The 20,043-nt window shown below is 39.2% G+C and overlaps 5 protein-coding genes across 11 annotated transcripts; 2 read left to right on the top strand and 3 right to left on the bottom strand.

The window, feature by feature from the left end:
- Nucleotides 1-658: 658 nt before the first annotated feature.
- On the top strand, nt 659-14,634 carry LOC117573656 (uncharacterized). Of its 7 annotated transcripts, XM_034256979.2 has the most exons (11): nt 3,206-3,927; nt 5,325-5,565; nt 5,631-8,060; nt 11,483-11,817; nt 11,883-11,947; nt 12,016-12,087; nt 12,330-12,434; nt 12,502-12,663; nt 12,729-12,878; nt 12,942-13,123; nt 13,491-14,634. In XM_034256979.2, exons 1-11 carry the CDS (start codon nt 3,550-3,552, stop codon nt 13,496-13,498), a joined length of 4,128 nt encoding a protein of 1,375 aa, XP_034112870.2. In that variant the 5' UTR covers nt 3,206-3,549; the 3' UTR covers nt 13,499-14,634. The 7 variants fall into 7 exon arrangements, with proteins under 7 accessions (XP_034112874.2, XP_034112872.2, XP_034112873.2 ...); XM_034256983.2 differs by lacking the exon at nt 3,206-3,927 and adding an exon at nt 659-861 and having other exon boundaries at nt 11,525-11,817; nt 12,942-14,634; XM_034256981.2 differs by lacking the exon at nt 3,206-3,927 and adding an exon at nt 659-861 and having other exon boundaries at nt 12,942-14,634.
- Nucleotides 14,635-15,272: 638 nt separating this feature from the next.
- LOC117575402 (uncharacterized oxidoreductase TM_0325-like) lies at nt 15,273-16,043 on the top strand. Its single transcript, XM_034259581.2, has one exon. It carries the CDS (start codon nt 15,276-15,278, stop codon nt 16,041-16,043), a length of 768 nt encoding a protein of 255 aa, XP_034115472.1. The 5' UTR covers nt 15,273-15,275.
- Nucleotides 16,044-16,061: 18 nt separating this feature from the next.
- Nucleotides 16,062-17,003, bottom strand: LOC117575401 (uncharacterized oxidoreductase TM_0325-like). Its single transcript, XM_034259580.2, has one exon. The coding sequence runs from the start codon at nt 16,973-16,975 to the stop codon at nt 16,202-16,204; it is 774 nt and encodes a 257-aa protein (XP_034115471.2). The 5' UTR covers nt 16,976-17,003; the 3' UTR covers nt 16,062-16,201.
- Nucleotides 17,004-17,392: 389 nt separating this feature from the next.
- On the bottom strand, nt 17,393-18,242 carry LOC117575407 (uncharacterized oxidoreductase TM_0325-like). Its single transcript, XM_034259586.2, has one exon. The coding sequence runs from the start codon at nt 18,164-18,166 to the stop codon at nt 17,393-17,395; it is 774 nt and encodes a 257-aa protein (XP_034115477.1). The 5' UTR covers nt 18,167-18,242.
- A 459-nt stretch (nt 18,243-18,701) lies between these two features.
- LOC117575400 (3-oxoacyl-[acyl-carrier-protein] reductase FabG-like) lies at nt 18,702-19,574 on the bottom strand. The gene has a single exon (XM_034259579.2). It carries the CDS (start codon nt 19,539-19,541, stop codon nt 18,768-18,770), a length of 774 nt encoding a protein of 257 aa, XP_034115470.1. The 5' UTR covers nt 19,542-19,574; the 3' UTR covers nt 18,702-18,767.
- Nucleotides 19,575-20,043: the final 469 nt, after the last annotated feature.

Here is a 20,043-nt window from a genome sequence, read left to right as displayed (position 1 = left end):
TCATTTAGTGGACTTTAAATTTCAATAACTATTTTATGTACACAATTAATAATGAAATCTATGTTTGATTTTCAAGATATATTTAAAATATTAAAGCGACTAGAATCTCGTTCATTGTTAAATAATTATGGTTATTCTATGAAAGGAAATGTTATGCATGACAAAGCGAGCAATATTTTTCTAATAAAGACTATCAAAAATTAATATTCATTTTGTGTACTTTGTGTATTTTCATTTTAAATTTTCCGCCGCACAGCTAACAATCAGTTTGATTTGCGATAAGTAAAATGACAACTCGGTGCTATGGCATCGATAGGTTAGACTACCGATGTATCGATATAGGTTGATAAACAGTTTTGAGATATCCCTGTATATTAACAGAACCTCAAAATAATAGAAAATAAACAGCTGTTAGATTTGAAATTGAAAAGAAATTCTATTTACTTTAACAGAAAATACTAATATAATATTATTGATTAATTAATATTCTCTCTATTGTATAATATATACAATATTCTGCAACATTAAATAAGCTGAATTGTAGCTTTTCCGCCAACATTAAAGTCACATCGCTGTTAATAACATTAGAATTTAATGTAATTTAACAGAGGCGTCTGCTGAGTGACTTCAAATTGTAGCGGCATTTTCACCGCAACGCGTTGCAAAAAAATTGTTGTTATTGCAAGTGGAATCTGTCTTATTTGTTAATTATTATTGTTAATTGGTGCTCACAGAATGGAATTCAATGCATTAGATTTGCATTTGACGGCAGACAATTTGTCGGAAGGTGCTTCAAATAGTATTAGTCTTGGCAACCGCAGCGTGCTTAAGGAATTGAACACAAATGATGGCGGCTCAAAGGTAAGCAAGGCAATTAATCAATCATAGTTGTTGGAGCGTATAACTTGGCCACGAGAAATTAGTGGCGCGCTCATCTACGAAAGCCGGCAAGTGGGCGTGTTGCTAAATAACACATTTAGCCGACGTTCACTTTCTAATAGTGTTAAACGAATGTGCTTATTGTGTATGTGTGCGTTTGTGTGTAAATGTGCATTCATAGCGTTCTGCCTTTATTGGCGTCGCTGTCTTTTGTGATCAATGATGGACTTCTCTTCTCTCTGCCCACAAACAAAACAAAGAACCAAAGAATCGCAGTGCTTCGATGCGCAGCGCTTTAGTTGCAACCCGAATATGTCATCGCTGTTTTCTTGCCTTCAGTGTATTCCCCAATGTTTTACATTTCTTTTGCTTGGCTTTTATTATTATTACTAGCTGCTGCCTGATGGCTGCTATTGTGGTTGCCGGGTCTGGCAAGACTTCCACAGCTGCTGTCTCAATGATTTTTAGCGCATTTGATCAGTGCGTTCTATGTTCCGTGGCGATCGGACGTTCGGACGTTCCATCTGACGAGCAATATTCATTTTATCGATGGGCAACAAATCAGCCAAACACATGAAAGCTGCAGAGCCTGTTGCTGTGGTGGACTCTTGGCATCAGACGCCGGTATGGAAAATAATTATGTATATTATTTACAAAAAGAGTCGTGTGTTTAAATGTTCTATTGTTGCCATATGCACTTGACATGTTCCATTGTGTTTGCTTGACGTCACCAGAGTCCAGATGTGCATGAACGCTTGCCAAAAAATACCAAAATAAATCAGTGTATCCAGTGTACGACAGTGATTGCACTCCCCCAAGCAATAGGGATGGGATCTATTCTAGAGATGACAGAACGTTCGCTTTCTGCTTTGAACTACTTCCTGTGAAGCCAAAGTTCATTGGCAAGCAGCTTGTTCGCTCTCTGCGGATGGCACAGCAATCGCCTCCCCCACATTAAACGACGTCGTTTTCATTCCTTTTGTCTATTTATAGGTTACGTTCAAATTATTGCATACTCCCTCTTTTCGTGTTTCTCTTGTTCTTATTATCGTCTATGGCGTCGCTTATTGCTTTTCGTTTATTTGTTTGTTTTGATACTATAGTCTAGTATTATAAACAAATTTTCCAAAGAATCTTTTACTAATATTATTGCAGTATAGTTTACACATTGAGTTGAAGTACAATTATTTAATTACTTCGTGAATGTGCTGGACTTCATTTATCGTTTGTCTAATGTTGCAGCCTATTGTAAGTGCAACTGCAAGCGCAACTACTGCTTCCCATTCTCTTGTCACCTGTCACGCATTGGCTGTTTAACAGTTGCAGCAGCAGAGCAGCGTCATGTGGCGTCATGCCTCATCGTGTGATATTCGGTTTCTCTTTTAAAATATGCGAAATCAGCAATCAACAGCCAGACTAAGCTAGGGCTGGTTATGTGGAGCACTTCCTCAAGTGCACGATGCGCAACAATGGGCGCCGCGGGATTGCATATCTTGGCATCCACATGGGTTATACAGGGTGCATCTATAGGTGCACCATACATACATATCTACTATATACATATATAGTGTAACAAAACGAGACTTTCTTTCATTAGCTTAACTTATTCGCCCTATTCTCAGTTGCTAATTTTTTGTTCTCTCTCTCTCAGTCTCTGCTTCTTCTGTTTATTTGTGGTTTTTCGCTGCAATTTTGCATTTTGTATATTTGTACAAGTTAGTTGCTTTTGAAATCGCTTCTAAGACGGTCATTCGCTCACTCCTCCGTTTCATTGTTTATTTTTCAAGTGGCACGATCAATAAATGGTCTCCAATTTAATTAAACGGTTTAATTAAATTGTATCTCAAACATCACACCCGATGGGAGTAATTAAAGGGGGTGTAAAACTTATGATGGATTTTGTGATCATTGATTGAGATTGTGCAAACCGGGTATACGCTTATTCTAATTAATATATTATATATAAACGGAACAATTTGAATAGAACAATATATATTCTCAACAAATTACATTGAAAATAAGTGTATTAGTACTGGTTAACATCATCATCATTGCGAGAGTTCGACGACTGATAATGCTTACTTTGGGGGTTGAATTCTCCCAGAAACAAGAACAACTAGCAGTGAATGGCAGCTAAACGTGGAATACGTTTTGTGGATGTCATTCGAATAAATAGAGTGGGGTCTCTCTCTCTCTCTCTCTTATTGTCTCTCTCTCACGATCAGTCAGATGAGCGTGCCATACTCACGATTTCGCTCTCGATTGTCAGTGCCGGTGAGCAAAGCAAATTGAAACGAAAAATATTTTTAAATTGATTTCAAACGTAAAAGACAAACGCCAGCGTACGGCACGGGAAGTTGGTGATCGTGAGACGACGCGTAGAATAAAATAAAATCTGATCTATTATTTAATGACGAGCGCTAGAAAATCGAGTACTCAACGTCGACGGCCCGAGTAGGCCACATAGAATAACTCATACCCATCAGTACAAATACATCTAGTCCCGAAAATTTATATCTAACATTATATACAAAAAGTGATTTGAAAAAGACTTTGATTGTTTTCGTATATGTGGCACGACGCAGTGAGCCGCGCAGTAAACGATCTTGGTTTTTAATCGTTAATCGTGCGTGGAGAGAATTTAACGCGTAAGGAAAACTCGTGTCTCAAATGGATTTCCTATCCAATCTCATTAAGCGACCCAGCAGCATTATGCTGCCCATCCCAGAAACCGACAGTCTCACAACGAATTCAGCCAGCTCCGAGACAACTTCAAGTCCGCCGCCACCGCCACAAGTCAATTTAATCATGGATCGTTGCAATATCGATACCGAACTGGAGAATCTTTTTGATTCGGCAGCTAAGGACTTGAATAGTTTAGGAGAACAGCACAATCTTCTTATTGATGATGTCGATAAGGAACCTGAAGTTGTATCGACGCCCTCAAGTCCTCGAGAGACCATACAACAGCTGCTTAGCGAGATTAATGTGAATTTGGATCAAGTTACCGCCCATGAAATGGAACATTTGCAGGCAATGAGCCTAGAGGTATGTGTGGATTGTGTTTGGGATTTATCAATATTGTCAACAAATTGCGTTTCGGCGTAGCTGCCCGAGTTCTTTAATATATAGATAGCATTGAAAATCATCCACACAAAAACTATATATTCTCGAAGCACACTTTCATACGCGAACATCTTTCGTAATTGTGCTGTGGATTCTATTGGTTCACTCGCTATTAAATATTTTCTGAATTCACACATTTGTTGAATGTTCTCCGTTGATAGCACAATACAATTTGTCATAGCTAAATGCTAATGCCCAAACACACCCTTTCACCCCATTTGCTGCTGTCTGTCTCCCTGTCTGACTTTAACCTTGTTGCTTGCCATCGCTCTAATTAAATTTCGCGTGCATTGACGACCAGCAAGGCCTCTAAACGCAACGCAACAACGGACTGCGGCAGCCGTATTCGTTGTCTCTGTGGCTGTCGACTGTCGTCTACATCGAATGCATCGCCACACGCTCAGATTTTATTTTCCTTTTCGTTTGTATATTTCTGCGACGCCAGGCGACCCACTTACCCACCTCGACCCACTCGCACCTCCGCTTTTCCCTCCTTCTATACGCCCATCTTTCTTTCATGACATTTGCTTTTTCTGGGCCGCGTCACAACGGGCAACTGACCGACAGCTAACCGGGTTGTTCGATCTCTCGCACTTTGTTGTGGCGAAAATTGGATTGACCGGAATGCATTGAACTTAAATGATTGAAGCTAACATATGTTTAATTAATATGAAAATATTCCTATAAATGAAATTACAGTTTTACAATTCCAAATTACACTATTTTACTCATATTCAACATCATGGTTTGCTATATTATTAAGCAAATATAAATTTATATTAGAATTAAACTCACTACTCTTATCTATGTTACCTTACTTTTTATGTCATTTTTCAATGACTATAAGGAAGCTGAAAAATTAGAAATTAGAAGTATTCTAAGATGTGAATTTCAAGATCTAATGACATATGCTCTTTTCATTCGGTTCCTTAAGGGTATCATCTTGTTTGTAGAATTATCTTATATATTTCCCAGATCTTGTGCTATTTTGGTGAACAGCAAACTACACCGGGGACATCTTTATACATATATGAAAGTCATGAGTTAAGACTTGCCGCTTGCAATCATGCCATAAATAAGCTCTTGGCTCAAAGATGATCATAATGATGTTTGCATTATTAGGTTATGGCTTGTTTACATTTTGCTAGCGATTGCCTGGGCCATGTTCGCGCCATTGCATTATCTTCATTTATTTATTTTTATATTTTTTCCCAAACATTTTTCGTTAGATTTTCACATTTCTCACTTGACACGCGATGCTCGAAACTATGTGAATTAATTAATTTGTTAATGTTTGTTGGTTTTGGTTGTTATTGCAGCTCAGTCCGTTGGTGGTAAAGGCAAGTCCGAGACACAACAGCATGGAGCAACAAAAGGCGCTGGCCGCTGCCGCAGTTATGCGAACTGCATCGCAGCCTGGAACACCGACAATGCCAACAATTAGCGGTGATCTTTTCCGACAACAGGATGTGGAGACCGGAATCGTTAAATTTGTAGGTCTGCCTGAGTTCGATGAGGCACAAATTCCGGAATTGGCTCCACTTCGCGCTGAAATGGAAAGTGAGTGGCAACTAAACAAATCTGAATGATCCGTATATAAATAACTGTCCTTTATTTATCAACAGCACAACTTATAGAGAATGTAAATGCATCTACAGCAAAGTCATCAGATCGCGACTACAATTCAGATTCAGATGTCTTTGCTGAATGTCTTTCCATGAATAGTGCCAAGATATCAGCGGAGCACAGCGACCTGGAAGCATATTCGAGTGCACTGAATGAGGTGCTGGAGAACCAGTTGTCTAATGTGACAGCCACTACTCTGGAAAATACACTAAGCAGCGACCAACATTCAGCTGCTCTTAGCCATAACGATAGTTGTGAGCCCATGGATATTGATGAAATAGCTGAAACAATAGAAATACTAAATTTCTCGCCCGAGGACCAACAGTTCCTTCAACAACAGTTACAGTCGATTGGAATGCAACCAGATCGAACGAATAAAGAACCACAGTTGGATAAGGTACTGGAAAAGCAAATACAAAGCGAGGAGCAGAAAGTGATGCAACAGGTGGATCAGCAGGATCTAGAAAATCACCAGCCATTGCAGAATAAGTTGGATGCAGAGCAGCAACATCTGGATGTGAATAAGCCTCCACTTGATGATCTTGAAAATCAATTACTTGTGCAACAATTAAATAGTGAGCAGTACAAGAAAAATGATCCCATAGTCGAGGATTTATTAACTAAGGTTGAACCAATGCTCAAACAACATGACAATCAATTACTGATGCAACAAATGGATATTCAACAGCAAGAGAAAAATAAACCAATAATCGAGGACGTATTGGCTAAGGTTGAACCATTGCTAAAACAACATGATAATAAGATACGTGAGCAACTATTGGATAATCGACAGCATGAACTAAAATTGGAGCAACAATTATTGGAAAAGAATGAAGAATATCAGCAGGAATCCTCACAGCTGAGAGTTGAAGTTCCTGCCTCTCCACCCATACCCACGCATAGATCAAAGACACTTGATGAGTTACAAGAGCAAATGGTATTACAACAATTTGATCAGCCATCGGAGGAAATACCATCGACAGTACAACAGCCTGCGACTCAAATAACAAGACAATTAGAGTCTACATTGGATGCGGTAGAAAAGAAACCTATGGATCAGAATGATTTGTCTGAGCAACAAGCAGCTTTAGCATTGCCTGTTTCCGATATGAAACCGCTTCAACTGAATATGGTCGATTCGTCCCATGAAGGCAACACGACACCCACATCTCCATCTTTTCCGATTAAAGAACCTGAGATACCCTGTCATTTTCCAAGATCACCGCACGCACCTCCCGAGCGTGAGGAAATGCCATATCTGGAGCAGGCGGTCATTGAGCCGTCGATTGAACACCAGCTCCACCTGAGTGGAGCTATAGCTAAATTCCCACTTCCGATACAGGTAACCGTCACGCAGCCAAGTCCAGAAAAACCAACCGAGAAGCAGTTAAGTACAACTATTTCTATGGACAATGGCTCGCCAATGAATGAGACCTTTAACGGTAAACAATCTGAGTTCATTGAAAGTGATCCACAACAGTCGCATGCTGTCTTTGGAGTGCCGCTAGGTGAAGCTCATCATCAGCAGCGTCGCACATTTTCATTGAATGATACCACTCGACAGGCGGAGCAACCTCTGGAGGAACAATCTCTTCCGCTTAATGCAACTATAGCCATAAACGGAGAATCGCCATTAAACGACACCTATGCTTTGCCACTTAATGCGGCTAAAAGTCGTGAACGTCAGACCTTTACCATATCAGATCTGCAACAAGAGAACCAAAGCGAGAATGAGCAAGGAATTAAGAAGTCCCCAAGCCCCGTCGTTGAGGAAAAATTGAAAAGTCGCCTCACTTTCTCTCTAGAGCAAAATGCGTCACCAGCAATGGAAGCAACCGAGGAGAATATCATGGGTAATGAGTTTGAGCCTATGGATGTGGATATATCAATGAGGGCTGAGCCAGCTTCTGCCCCGGCTCCGCTGTCACCGCCCATACCTACACATCAAACAAAACAACTTAGTACATCTGAAGACGTGCAGCCGCGGGAACAATTGCATGAGACCAAATCTCCACCCATACCAACTCATCGTCCCAAGGAGCTACAACGGGAGACCCACTCACCGCCCATACCTACACATAAGCCGCATCCACAACTTAAGCGTCCGTCCATACATGAAGATGTGTCTCCATCCACTTCCGCAGTCGTCCAGCCGTTGCCGTCCATCTCCAATGCAACCGTTTTGCTTGAGGAACAAAAATTGTCAGCCAAGGAACAGCTCAGCGCCAGCGATGAGAAGGATGATGTGTTCGTTGAGCACTTTGGTGCCATATCACCCATCTCTGATGACATCTTCAAGGCTCCGCAGTATAGCAGCAGCAGCTTTAGTAAGATGGCAAAGGGCAAGAGTATTGAACCAGCGGTTAGCGACTCCACCAAGGAGCAGTTCTATGATGCCGAATTCCAGGATGGAGCCAACGACAACAACAGTGAGTAACATCCCCCTGTAATGATAACATATGTATGTTGTAAATGCATATGGCACCACTCCCCATTCTCCCCAATTCTAACTGCATCGACTGTACCCTCATTGAATCAACATCTGGCTAATCGCCTTGGTATATTCGTGACCTTAGGCAGTCCCTCCGCTTTGCCATTTGAACTTGAAACGTTTGGGGCACGGCAGGGTCGAGGTTAGTTTGTTTGCATGTGCCACCGTCTGCTTAAAGAACCTGTGCAGTCTAATCGGGTGGGCTCGACTTCGAAATATCAACTCATTATAACAAGAATAAAGCAATAGCAGTAGAAATATAAATACAGAAATTTTTGAATTTTATTCAAAAAGTCGTAAATTTGTTGAAGTCGTACTTTCATATATGTTTAGAGATGCCTTCTTGGGTTTTAATGGTCATAGGGTAGAAAAATAAATCCCCACATGCAAGGCAATGAACCTGAACTTCACAACTATCGCTTGAAGAGTACAAGAAAAACAGGAAACTCAACTACAGGAAAAAAACTGGGGGCTGTGCTGTATCGTCAATTAGGTGCATAATTTTTGACTCTTGCGACGCGCAGCTGTCTGCATGCCGTTTCAGTTGTTGTTGTTTTGACTGCATTTTAATGCTGTTCCAAAATGCCGCATTGCCCCTTTAGTAGTCATACACCCGCAATTACAAAGTACGTGTGCACGTTTTTATGATTCTGCTCCCTCGCTTACTCTCTCAAATTGCAATCTCTTTAATACTTGCTCTCTTTATATTACGTTCTGTCTTTCTCTCTTTGCGTGTTTGAACCCTTATCAACTTCAGATGTCGTAATCGTCGCGTCGCTCTAAAATAAACGAAAATGTCTTCTAAGTGACGTCACTAAGTTCAATTAAAGAAATGTTGTCTTTGTATAAGTACAAATGTACGATGAACGCATTTTGTATTTTTAGCTAATTGACAGAAGGCGTTGCCTGAAATGAAAATTGCCGAATTCAGAAAAATGTTTTCGAACCAATTTACCTTTCTTTTAAATAATTTTGTTTTGCATTGTCATATTTTCAAATAAATATTTAACTTGGCGCCGGCATAGTTATCGCTGACTAACAAAATGCAACTCTGTTCACAATAAGCGATAAATCTCTTTCTGAAAGGTAAAACCAAGCCAAAAACAAAAAACAGATTCTAGACCATATTTAATTATCAAATAATTTTCATTTATTTCAATTTTCAAATAAATAATAAATAAAACAGCATTTTTCGCTCTGGCACTCTCATATTAAAACAGCCATTTGACGCATGTCAATTTTGCGTAGAACGTGCTCATGCAGTTTTACTACACTTGTAGTTAGAAGAGCAACTAGAAAATCGCATTGAAAATATGAACTCGGATGAAAACATATGGACAGTACTCTCTTGATGTTGGCGCATCGCGCTTACTCATGGTATAAGAGCATGGTACTAAAATACTATCCGCTCTGCTATTTTCTATTTCTCGTTAGGCAACAGATGTAAGATACATCCACCTTGTAATGTTACACCATGATTGCTTACGCGTCACTGTCGCACTCTCTAGTCAGAATTAAACTAGCGGCTCTCATTTTTCGTTGCCAATGTGTGTTTCAGGTTCTCTTTTTCTCTCTTTTGGATTCACTCATTGTGTGTCTGTATGTATATTTGTATGTGAATGTGCGTCGTGCGCCTCTTTTCTTATTGGCATCGGAGAAAAGTAAGCACATTAGCATTCCAATTCAGTTAGTTTTCAACTTCTGACGTTGTCGCTGCTGTTAATCATCCTCTGCACACGTCGCGCTTCTTGTACGACTCTAAAACAACACTTGCTCCTTTCACGCCTATTCATCGTTTTATGGAGCTTAAAAAAAGTGCTGCAAGTGCAAATGTAATTGAAATTAAAAAAAAATAATATTTTAATATTTTAATATTTAATATTTTATTTAGTTCGTGCCTGTCTATACCTTTTGTTTGTTGCTTGTTTTCTGACTGTTATCTGTCCAAATTTGCAAAAATGCAAAGCAGCTGTGTGTGTGTGTTGTGGGTCCAACCAGCAACAACAACAACTTGCCAAGTAACAGAAAAGTGTCAATGACAAAACTCACACAAGAGCATAAATAAAACCGAGATGAGGACGTAGACTCAACACAACTCGACTTAACTCGAGTAAAAAAAATAAATTATATTTTTTCACATTGAACGAGAGCGAAAAACTTCATTGTATGAGAGAACAACTCTTTATTATATGTGTGTGTGTATGTATGTATATGTTTTGTTTGTGTGCACCAGTGTGGGCGCTCAATGGTCATGGTTAAGTTCGGATATTATTTCTTCTAATAATTGTAAAGAATCTTGGAAATGCAAAAGTTTTCAAGACGGACACGCAATTAAAAAGCAGTGCTGTGTGAAAAGTCTCTCTCTCTCTCTCTCTGTCTCTGTGTCTCCTCTTACAGCTCATTTGTACGCTCCACACTCTCACGCTCCATGTTCTCCAATTCGTTTGCGGCTCTCTTTTACTACTGTGTCTTGTCAATGCATCAGTTTGTCAATTGGTTCATGTCCATTATAAAAGCAACCCACTTCTTGGGGTCGTCTCGCGATTGCATAAAATGACTCACAAGTCACAGTTGCGGCTTCTCTTTCTTCTCATTGTTTCTACTCTGCTTCTGTTGCTGCTTCCATTTCATTTTGTTTTGTTTTCGCATTTTTTATCTTGAAATACTTATATTAGCGCCTGCAGTTGAGTGACCCGCATTCTACGTTATGTTCTCTAAGATATCTGTGCTTATCTGGGACTGCCCGGGTTCTAGTTTTCACTATTTTTACTGGCATTTGTTTTGTATATATACAATCTGTATATAATGTGTATATGTATATGTTTGGGCAAATAATGCGGTTACGGTGCGACACACCTAGCTATATGGATTCAAAAGGGGCTCAAGGGAGGAGAGAAGGTGGTCTCTCAAGGGTTGGGCAACTTTGAGTCATGAAATATTTGTATTTTTTGTCTCCCTTCCATAATTACTTACAAGAAAAGGAGAGGAATGGGATCCACTTTCAATGTTTTAAAATAATCTAATTATGTTATGCTATGAGGCATACAAATGTCGCTTATGCGCAACCTTCCACAATCTCGACATTGTCATGTGCGCGTCACTAATTCCTTATATCTTATAAACATTTATTTGGTCTTTGTCTAGATTTACGTTAGTTTTACGTTTCATATTAAAAGTTCCATTGATTAGAAAAATATCTACTTTTGATTGCTCATATTTATTGACTAACTTTATGTGTATTTTTCTCTTTACTTTCTCTCACAACATTATCAACAATGTCAACAAAAAACGCACAATAACAAACGCACGCGCATGATTACTCAACTCATACATCATACAATTACACAATACGATCCACAGTAATATTCAATTCATCAGATTTCGATTATTTATACACAAAAGGCAGCAACAATGCGCCCATTGATCGCAGTTCGTTGCTATTGAAATTCGATCCGCTTCTCGGTGCTCCGGTGCCTGTGAATCAATCCCAGCATCAGCAGGAGCAAACACTGCTTAATATATTAAGCAATAATAACAACTTAGCACGTGCATTGAGCCCCACATTGGAGGAGCACGAGACAAGCGGCAGTAATCAGTCGTTTGTTATTGAACCGAGTGCCAAAACATCCAAAAAGTCAGAGGGACCTGGAACCCATCAGGAATTGCAGATAAAACCGCCTGTGGATAGATCAAAAGTAAGTTCACAGATACTAATTTTTTAAAATTAAATTTATTCATATTATTCATTTTCTGATTACAGAAGCATGCTAAAATGAGTGTGGACGTCATTGATAACGATTGCAACAAACCCTTCGACAATTCCAAGTAAATAAATTCTATGTGGAACCTACTTAACTGTAAAATAACATATTATTTGAATCTTCTATTTTCAGCTTGAACTCGGAGGACAAGACCAACAAATATAACAATATGGATGAACTGGAGAAGAAAATAAAGAATGAAGTGTAAGTAATGCAAAATTTTGCAAAATGCAAATATGTGTCGTATCTATAATCAGAGATTTCAAAACTTAAATATCTGAATTGAGTAGATTGATTTTTAGACCAGTCTTAAGACCAGTCCACTTTATAAGTGCTGTTCAGAAATTAAAGCTTAATATATATATATAATATCCTTTAGTCTCTTGCTCTCATCCGCTGGCATTTTGAAAATGGACGTTTTAATCAACTCGGTTCTATATTTTTAGCACCCGCTCTGAGGATATTGAAAAGAAACTCAAGGATGCCGAACAACGTGAGGAAGCGCTCGTCAAACGCATTACAGATAAGGATAAGACAAACACAAAGCTCAAGTAAGTTGCGAATGATTTATGTAGTGTCAACTAAATCATATTAATTCTATATGGGCACTCCGCTCAGTGGCGTTATTGAAGCCTACGAGAAAGCCATTGCAGAGTTAATCCACGACAAGGAGCAATTGGTGCAAAACCATGAACGGGAAATGCAGGAGGTACAAACAGATCGTGATTCCAATTATCATCACCTAACGTCGCTGGAAACGACATTCTCTGACCTGCATGTGTAAGTTGATTATCTGAATCACACTCTTGTTGATTCATAATTGTATACATGTATTCTCTTTATAGGAAATATGAAAAAAGCAAAGAGATGACATCTCATCTGAAGCAGATCGAGGAAAATCTCCTGGATGAAAAGAAAAAATTGCAAGAGAAATTGCGACAGCAAGAACAGAGATATGAACAAATGAAAAGCCATGCCATGCAGCAAATGGAAATGTATGGGAATTTAGTTCATACTGCAATTAGATCAAATACTAATCTTTATACTCTTTTTCGCAGTGCCAACAAAAAACTGGCCACTATTTCAAAGGAGCATACGGATGAGGTGAAAAAATTGAAAGCTTTACTCAAAAAAGAGGAAGTGTCGCGCATCTCAACGGCCGAGCAGCTGCAACAGAAATCGCGAGAGAATGCCGATCTGCTTAAAATTTGCGAGGAATTAATTTACGACAAAGGACAAGGTGGTAGTAGTTAAACTTCACCCAATGTCATCAATATTTTGCGGCCTGAATGTATTATCTTCATACAATTTAAAGCTGTAAACGCACAGACGCACACACACACACACACACACATCTACATCTATAACACAAACTCTCATATGCATACATACAACAAAGGGCATGTGGCATGCATGTTTGACGCATGATATTCACTCATAACGCATACTATCTCATTACATTTTGTAACTTTTGTTGTGTGCTTTCGTGAGTTATCGTGAATCGAACTCCACATATGAAATCTCAACTTTGTACGCTATCCGTCGTTAGAATGGAGTATCCCCCACTATATACCTAACTATCCATATACGTATTGTACTATTTCTAGATTTTTAGTTGTCGTTTGCCTAATTTAAGCACAACACAGCAAAAACAACAACCGCAGATAGAACATCCAACATACGATACACAACTGAGCATCGATTGAGTTCCACACACGTTGAGATCCACACGCCTTACGGGGTTTTGTCCCAAATGATATTATCGCATTGTTTTGCTTGAAAATCCCTCAGCCATTTTCAAGGCAAATGACAATTGCTATTTTCCCTCTCATCCTTCTACCAATACATCCAAACACACACACACTCTTTTTGTTTGTTGTGTTCTATTAACTGATGAAATTAATAATAACATTAATGCGGAAAATTAAAAGTATCGCGTATGGTAGACACGCGCCCTTTACTAAATGTCTAAGTTTACAATTAGATTAATTTAAAATTTAAAAAATTAATGATTATTAAGCATATAATTCTGTATTACATAATAGTACTAAAACAAAAAGAAATGAATAATAGAAAAAAAAAACAAACAACTATTTATGAATTAAAAAACAAAAACCAATATATTATTAATTTATTTAATTGCAGCTTCTATTTAGTTATTATTTTATATGAAGTTGGAAGAGTTCGGGTTTGAACAAAAATTAGTTAATTGATTTACTGCAAATGCACGCCTGAACAAATTTTCGCTCGATACACTTTGATATACAATCTATAGTTCGCTTTGTAGACACCACCTCACCTCTGAAAAACTGAAATGAATTTTACTTCCATTTATTACTAAGCTGTATGAAATTGAAAGAAAGAATTAATGTTGTTAATACACATAATGAAAAGAAATGCAATCGTATTGAAAATAATCGTATACAAAATTTGTACCCAGTCCATGTAATCAAATATATTGCTACCATATAAAAACATACGTATATATAACGGTATAAATATACACATATATATTTTTCTAAAGTTGATGAAACACGCGCTTTTAAAAAATATATATAACTTGAACTCAAATCCGTTTTGTTGTTTCAAATTTAAGATGAAGAAAATCTATATCAATGCGCTGTAAAAAAATACACATAATATAGTATTAATAACATTCACACTCATGATTATGTATGTGAATGTTGGACATTGAGCATGTAAGGTGATGATCAAGTTGCAAAATTCAATAAATAAACTATGTACGAAAAACTTTTGCAATTTAAGTTCAAATTATTTATTGGCTTCGTTTCAAAACAACCTGTCGCTGGCGTTAAAACGTGGAATTAGAACAGGGTGGCAACGCTGGTTAACAGGTGGGAGGTGATCAGCGTAGACGCAAACAGTTCTCTCTATGTGCGTTATTGATTTTCTATATTTACCCATTTATTACATCTAAAGTATATTTAATTCATTATTATTGTTTTTAAATTTGATTTTAAGATATTTAGAATATACAATTAGTACTATAAGAGAATTAATTAAATGAAGTGTGGCCAGAGTGTTACAGAGCGTTATCTAGTTACACTTGATAAATTATTATTTGTTTTTATTTGTTTATTTTGCTAATGGAAAACAAACGCCAAATTTAACATTAAATTTCTCATCCTAATAGTTAAAATAAATTCCTTATTTCATTACTTTCTCCAGTCACTGTAACAATTTTGGTATATTTAGCACAATAGTTTGAATATACAAATTGTATATTAGATTAAACAGAGATGTGCACAAATTTCTTATCAAAGAAGACAAAAAAGCTTTATCTCTAAGAAAAAAAAACAAGACCCAAGAAGCTGCGGTTGATGCGCTTTTAAAGTCCAGCTGTTTACGTAATAACGCAATACATAAATAAGATGAATTTTGCGGGCAAAGTTGTGCTCATAACAGGCGCTAGTTCCGGAATTGGCGCCGCAACCGCTGTCAAATTGGCAAAATTTGGTGCTTGCCTTGCGCTCAATGGACGTAATGTAGAGAATTTGAAGAAGGTTGAAGATCAATGCAGACAAATAGGTTCAGCACCCGCTGTTGTTGTGGGCGACATCAGCAAGGAGGATGATGCAGATCGAGTGTGGCGCGAGACTTTGGAGAAATATGGCAAACTCGATGTGCTGGTTAACAATGCGGGCATCCTGGAAAGCGGCAGCATTGAGAACACTTCACTGGAACAGTATGATCGCGTGATGAACACCAACCTGCGTGCCATCTATCATTTAACCATGTTGGCCACTCCTGAGCTAATCAAAACCAAGGGCAACATTGTGAACGTATCCAGCGTTAATGGCATTCGATCCTTCCCTGGCGTACTCGCCTACAACATTTCCAAAATGGGCGTGGATCAATTAACGCGTTGTGTTGCCCTTGAACTAGCTGCCAAAGGTGTGCGTGCTAATTGCGTGAATCCTGGCGTTACTGTAACTAATCTCCACAAGCGCGGCGGCATGGACGAAGTGACCTATCAAAAGTTCCTGGAGCACTCGAAGAGCACACACGCTCTAGGACGGCCAGGCACAACGGATGAAGTGGCTAATGCCATTGCATTCTTGGCCAGTGACTTGGCCAGCTTCACCACAGGAGTCAGTTTGGCTGTTGACGGGGGACGTCACGCCATGTGCCCACGCTGAAGGTAACAATCTCCCCTATTGAGCAAAAAGGCATTTATTTTAATCATATTTACAAGACTAATAAACGTTAAAAGCACAACTGTTTTTATATATATAATGTGATACGACAAATTGGTATTGACTTGAGTTTTGTTTCTATTGGAACTTCTCTGCCATCTTCAACGCGGGCACATTGCATGACGACCCCCATCGACGGGCAAGTTGACACCCGTCGAGAAGCTGGCATCTTCGCTGGCCAAGAATGCGATGGCTGCAGCCACCTCGCCCACCTCTCCCGGGCGACCCAATGCATGCGTCTCCTTGGAGCGTTCTAGAAACTTGGCGTACGCATCATCATCCAAGCCGCCGCGCTTCTGTAATTCTGTGATAATCACGCCAGGGTTAACACAGTTAACACGCACTCCTTTCGACGCTAGTTCCCGAGCCACACAACGTGTGAATTGATCCACCGCTGACTTGGACACGTTGTAGGCGAGCACGCCGGGAAAAGACCGCAAGCCGCACACACTGGACACGTTCACAATGTTACCCTTGGTTTTAATCAACTCTGGAGTGGCTAGGATGGTTAATTGATAGACAGCTCTCACATTGGTGTTCATAATGCGATCATACTGCTCCAAGGAAGTGGTCTCTATGCTACCCAGCTCAATGATGCCGGCATTGTTCACAAGCACATCCAGTTTGCCAAAATGTTTAATTGTAGCTGGAATTATCTGCTCTACATCTGCCTCCTTGTTCATGTCTACTTCTAGTTGAAGCGCAGCTGATCCTCCTACTGCCAGAATATTGTCGGCAGTTTCCTTCAGCTTCTTCACATTACGCCCTACAATCACAAGCTTTCCTCCAAGACTGGCCAAGTGCACGGCAGTTGCTGCTCCGATGCCAGAGCTGGCACCTGTTACAATGATCACTTTGTCCTTAAAACTCGGCATCTTAATCTTATCGTTGATGGACTAGTAATTGAAACCCTATCGAGTTATCAACAAACGAGTCAAATCGATAAGTTTCTCTGGTCAAGTGTTTAGCTAATTTTTCAACGAATTTAGCTATTTTCAAAGGTCAATTATTACTCGAAATACTGTTATTTAACAACTCATGTTATTCTTGCTACTTCTCGAATTAAATTAAACTATTTTACTGGAATATCAATTTTCTTTAATATTTATTTCTTGTCATAATGTGAGCTGAATATTTATTATTAGCAACTTGCAAATCGATAATCAAGTATATCGATAAGTTTTTTAAGTGGAGTTGTGAAATACAAATCGTGAACAAAAACTGAGCTGCTAATTAATCTATTTGTTTAGCTGCGATTGTTTACGATTTATTAAATGCTAAATATAGACAATTCAGCGAGGGCACATAGCATGACGACCGCCATCCACAGGCAAACTTATGCCCGTCGAGAAACTGGCTTCATCACTAGCAAGAAAAGCAATGGCAGTTGCCACCTCCCGCGCTTCTCCTGGTCGACCCAAGGCGTGTGTCTCCTTAGCACGCTCAACAAATTTGGCGTAGGCTTCGTCGTTGAGTCCGCCCCGTTTTTGCAATTCCGTAATAATCACGCCAGGATTGACGGCATTAACGCGCACTCCTTTGGGCGCCAATTCAAGAGCTGCGCACCGTGTAAACTGATCAATAGCCGCCTTGGAGATATTATAAGCTAGTACACCAGGGAAGGATCGAATGCCATTCACGCTAGAAATGTTCACAATGTTGCCCTTGGTCTTGATCAGCTCTGGCGTGGCTAAAATGCTCAATTGGTAGACAGCTCTTACATTGGTGTTCATCAGGCGATCGTACTGCTCCACTGAAGTGTTCTCTATGCTGCCCAGCTCGATGATGCCCGCATTGTTGACAAGTACATCAAGTTTTCCAAATTGTTTGATCGTAGCTGCAACTATCTGCTCCACATCTGACTCCTTGTTCATGTCCGCTTCTAGCTGCAGAGCAGCTGATCCGCCAGCTGCTAGAATATTGTCAGCAGTTTCCTTCAACTTTGCCACATTGCGCCCCACAATCACAAGCTGCCCACCGAGGCTAGAGAGATGTACAGCAGTTGCTGCTCCAATGCCAGAGCTGGCACCTGTCACAATGATGACTTTATCTTTGAAACTCGGCATAGTGCTGTTGATACGTCTATTTAGAATGATAGTAGAATCGCTATTGAATTCGTGACATTGAAGTTTGTCAGCAGCGGTTAATTTGTTCAAGTCGATAGCAGCATTATCGATAAGTTAGCATTGAGCTTTCGAGAGGGATCGGCGTTGTGAAATTCAAATGAGATAAAAGCTAACAATATTCTTGGCCTATTCTGCTGCTTTATAATTAAAAGAATTCGCACGCAATTATTTTTGGAAGCAATACAATAAAATGGCGTAAAACCTGAAACACTTATGTAAGTTGGATAACGATAATAACAATAAAGCAATGTAATGTTGGTGGTAATGTGAACAGTGGTTGCAATTTTAAAATGAATAAAATACATTTACTTCAGCTATCGTTAGTTTGCGGCAAATGCGCTTTCCATACTTTGCTTATACGATACGACACAGAGGAATTCGAGAATAACTTTTTGGTGTTTATAAATATACAATACGATATTCGAAAATAAGATCATCAAATGCATTTATGTTAGTGAAATCTTGCAAGTATTAATTATTGAAAATGTTATGTTTATTAAATGCAAACATCGTAACACACCAAAATAACTAATTATGTTGATTAACGTGGGCACATCGCATGCCTTCCTCCATCCACAGGTAAACTAACGCCAGTTGTAAAGCTGGCAGCATCGCTGGCCAAGAAAGCGATTGCCTGCGCTACCTCGGTGACATCGCCAGGGCGACCCATGGCATGAGTGGTTTTAGAGTGCTCCAAGAACTGTTGATAGGTAGCATCATTCATGCCGCCGCGTTTGTGAATCTCTGTTATAATAACACCAGGATTAACTGAATTGACGCGAACTTTCTTGGATGCCAGCTCGAGAGCCACACAGCGAGTCAATTGATCCACTGCTGCCTTAGACACATTGTACGCCAGCACGCCAGGGAAGGATCGAATGCCATTTACGCTGGAAACGTTAACTATGTTACCTTTGGTCTTGATCAACTCGGGAGTGGCCAGCATAGTTAATTGATAAACGGCACGTATATTTGTGTTCATCACGCGATCGTATTGAGCTAACGAAGTGTTCTCAATGGTACCGGTTTCCAAGATGCCAGCATTGTTGACAAGCACATCGATACGGCCGTGTTTCTCAAGCGTTGCCGTAACAATATTTTCCACATCGGCCTCGTTGTTCATGTCCGCTTGTAGTTGTAACGCAGGAGAACCTCCAACTGCCACAATTTTGTCGGCAGTTTCCTTCAGTTTGTCCACATTGCGACCCACGATTGTGAGTAGGCCTCCTAGACTGGCCAGGTGGACAGCAGCTCCTGCTCCTATACCGGAGCTAGCACCTGTTACTATAATTACTTTGTCCTTGAAGCTTGACATAACGAGATGATCTCAATAAATGAATGCCAGAGCTAGAACCGATTCGATTTTAATCGATTCATTTTTTTCCGCAAAAAAATCGATATTTTTTTTGAGCGCCAATTATTGGAAATAATTATTGAGTAGCATATGATGTTAATAAACGTAATATTTTTGGTATGAATTTATTGAAAAAAAAAAAAAACTTAAAAATATAATAGCTCCTTAAAAGGGCGCGTTTGAAAAGGTATCAAAATACTATATGTAGTGTAACCAAGTGACAATTATGGCTGGTCGTGTTGTTTGGTATATATCCTCGCTCTCAAATCGCAAATTATTAATATTTTGCTTATGGTCACACCTCGTCACAGGTGTAATTTCAGATTTAGACTTTTAATACACTTCATTCATCCAAGAATAATTCATTACATTCCAGTTTACTTTGAGGGGATGTTGATTTAACTTCAATTGTTTCCACAACTTGTGCCAATTAGATGTAACGTATCGAATAAGAACGAAAACG

This window comes from Drosophila albomicans, chromosome 2R, assembly GCF_009650485.2.
Source record: "Drosophila albomicans strain 15112-1751.03 chromosome 2R, ASM965048v2, whole genome shotgun sequence".
Classification (NCBI taxonomy): domain Eukaryota; kingdom Metazoa; phylum Arthropoda; class Insecta; order Diptera; family Drosophilidae; genus Drosophila; species Drosophila albomicans.
The sequence above is the reverse complement of the archived record's forward strand: the minus strand, read 5'-3'. Positions and strand labels throughout refer to the sequence as shown.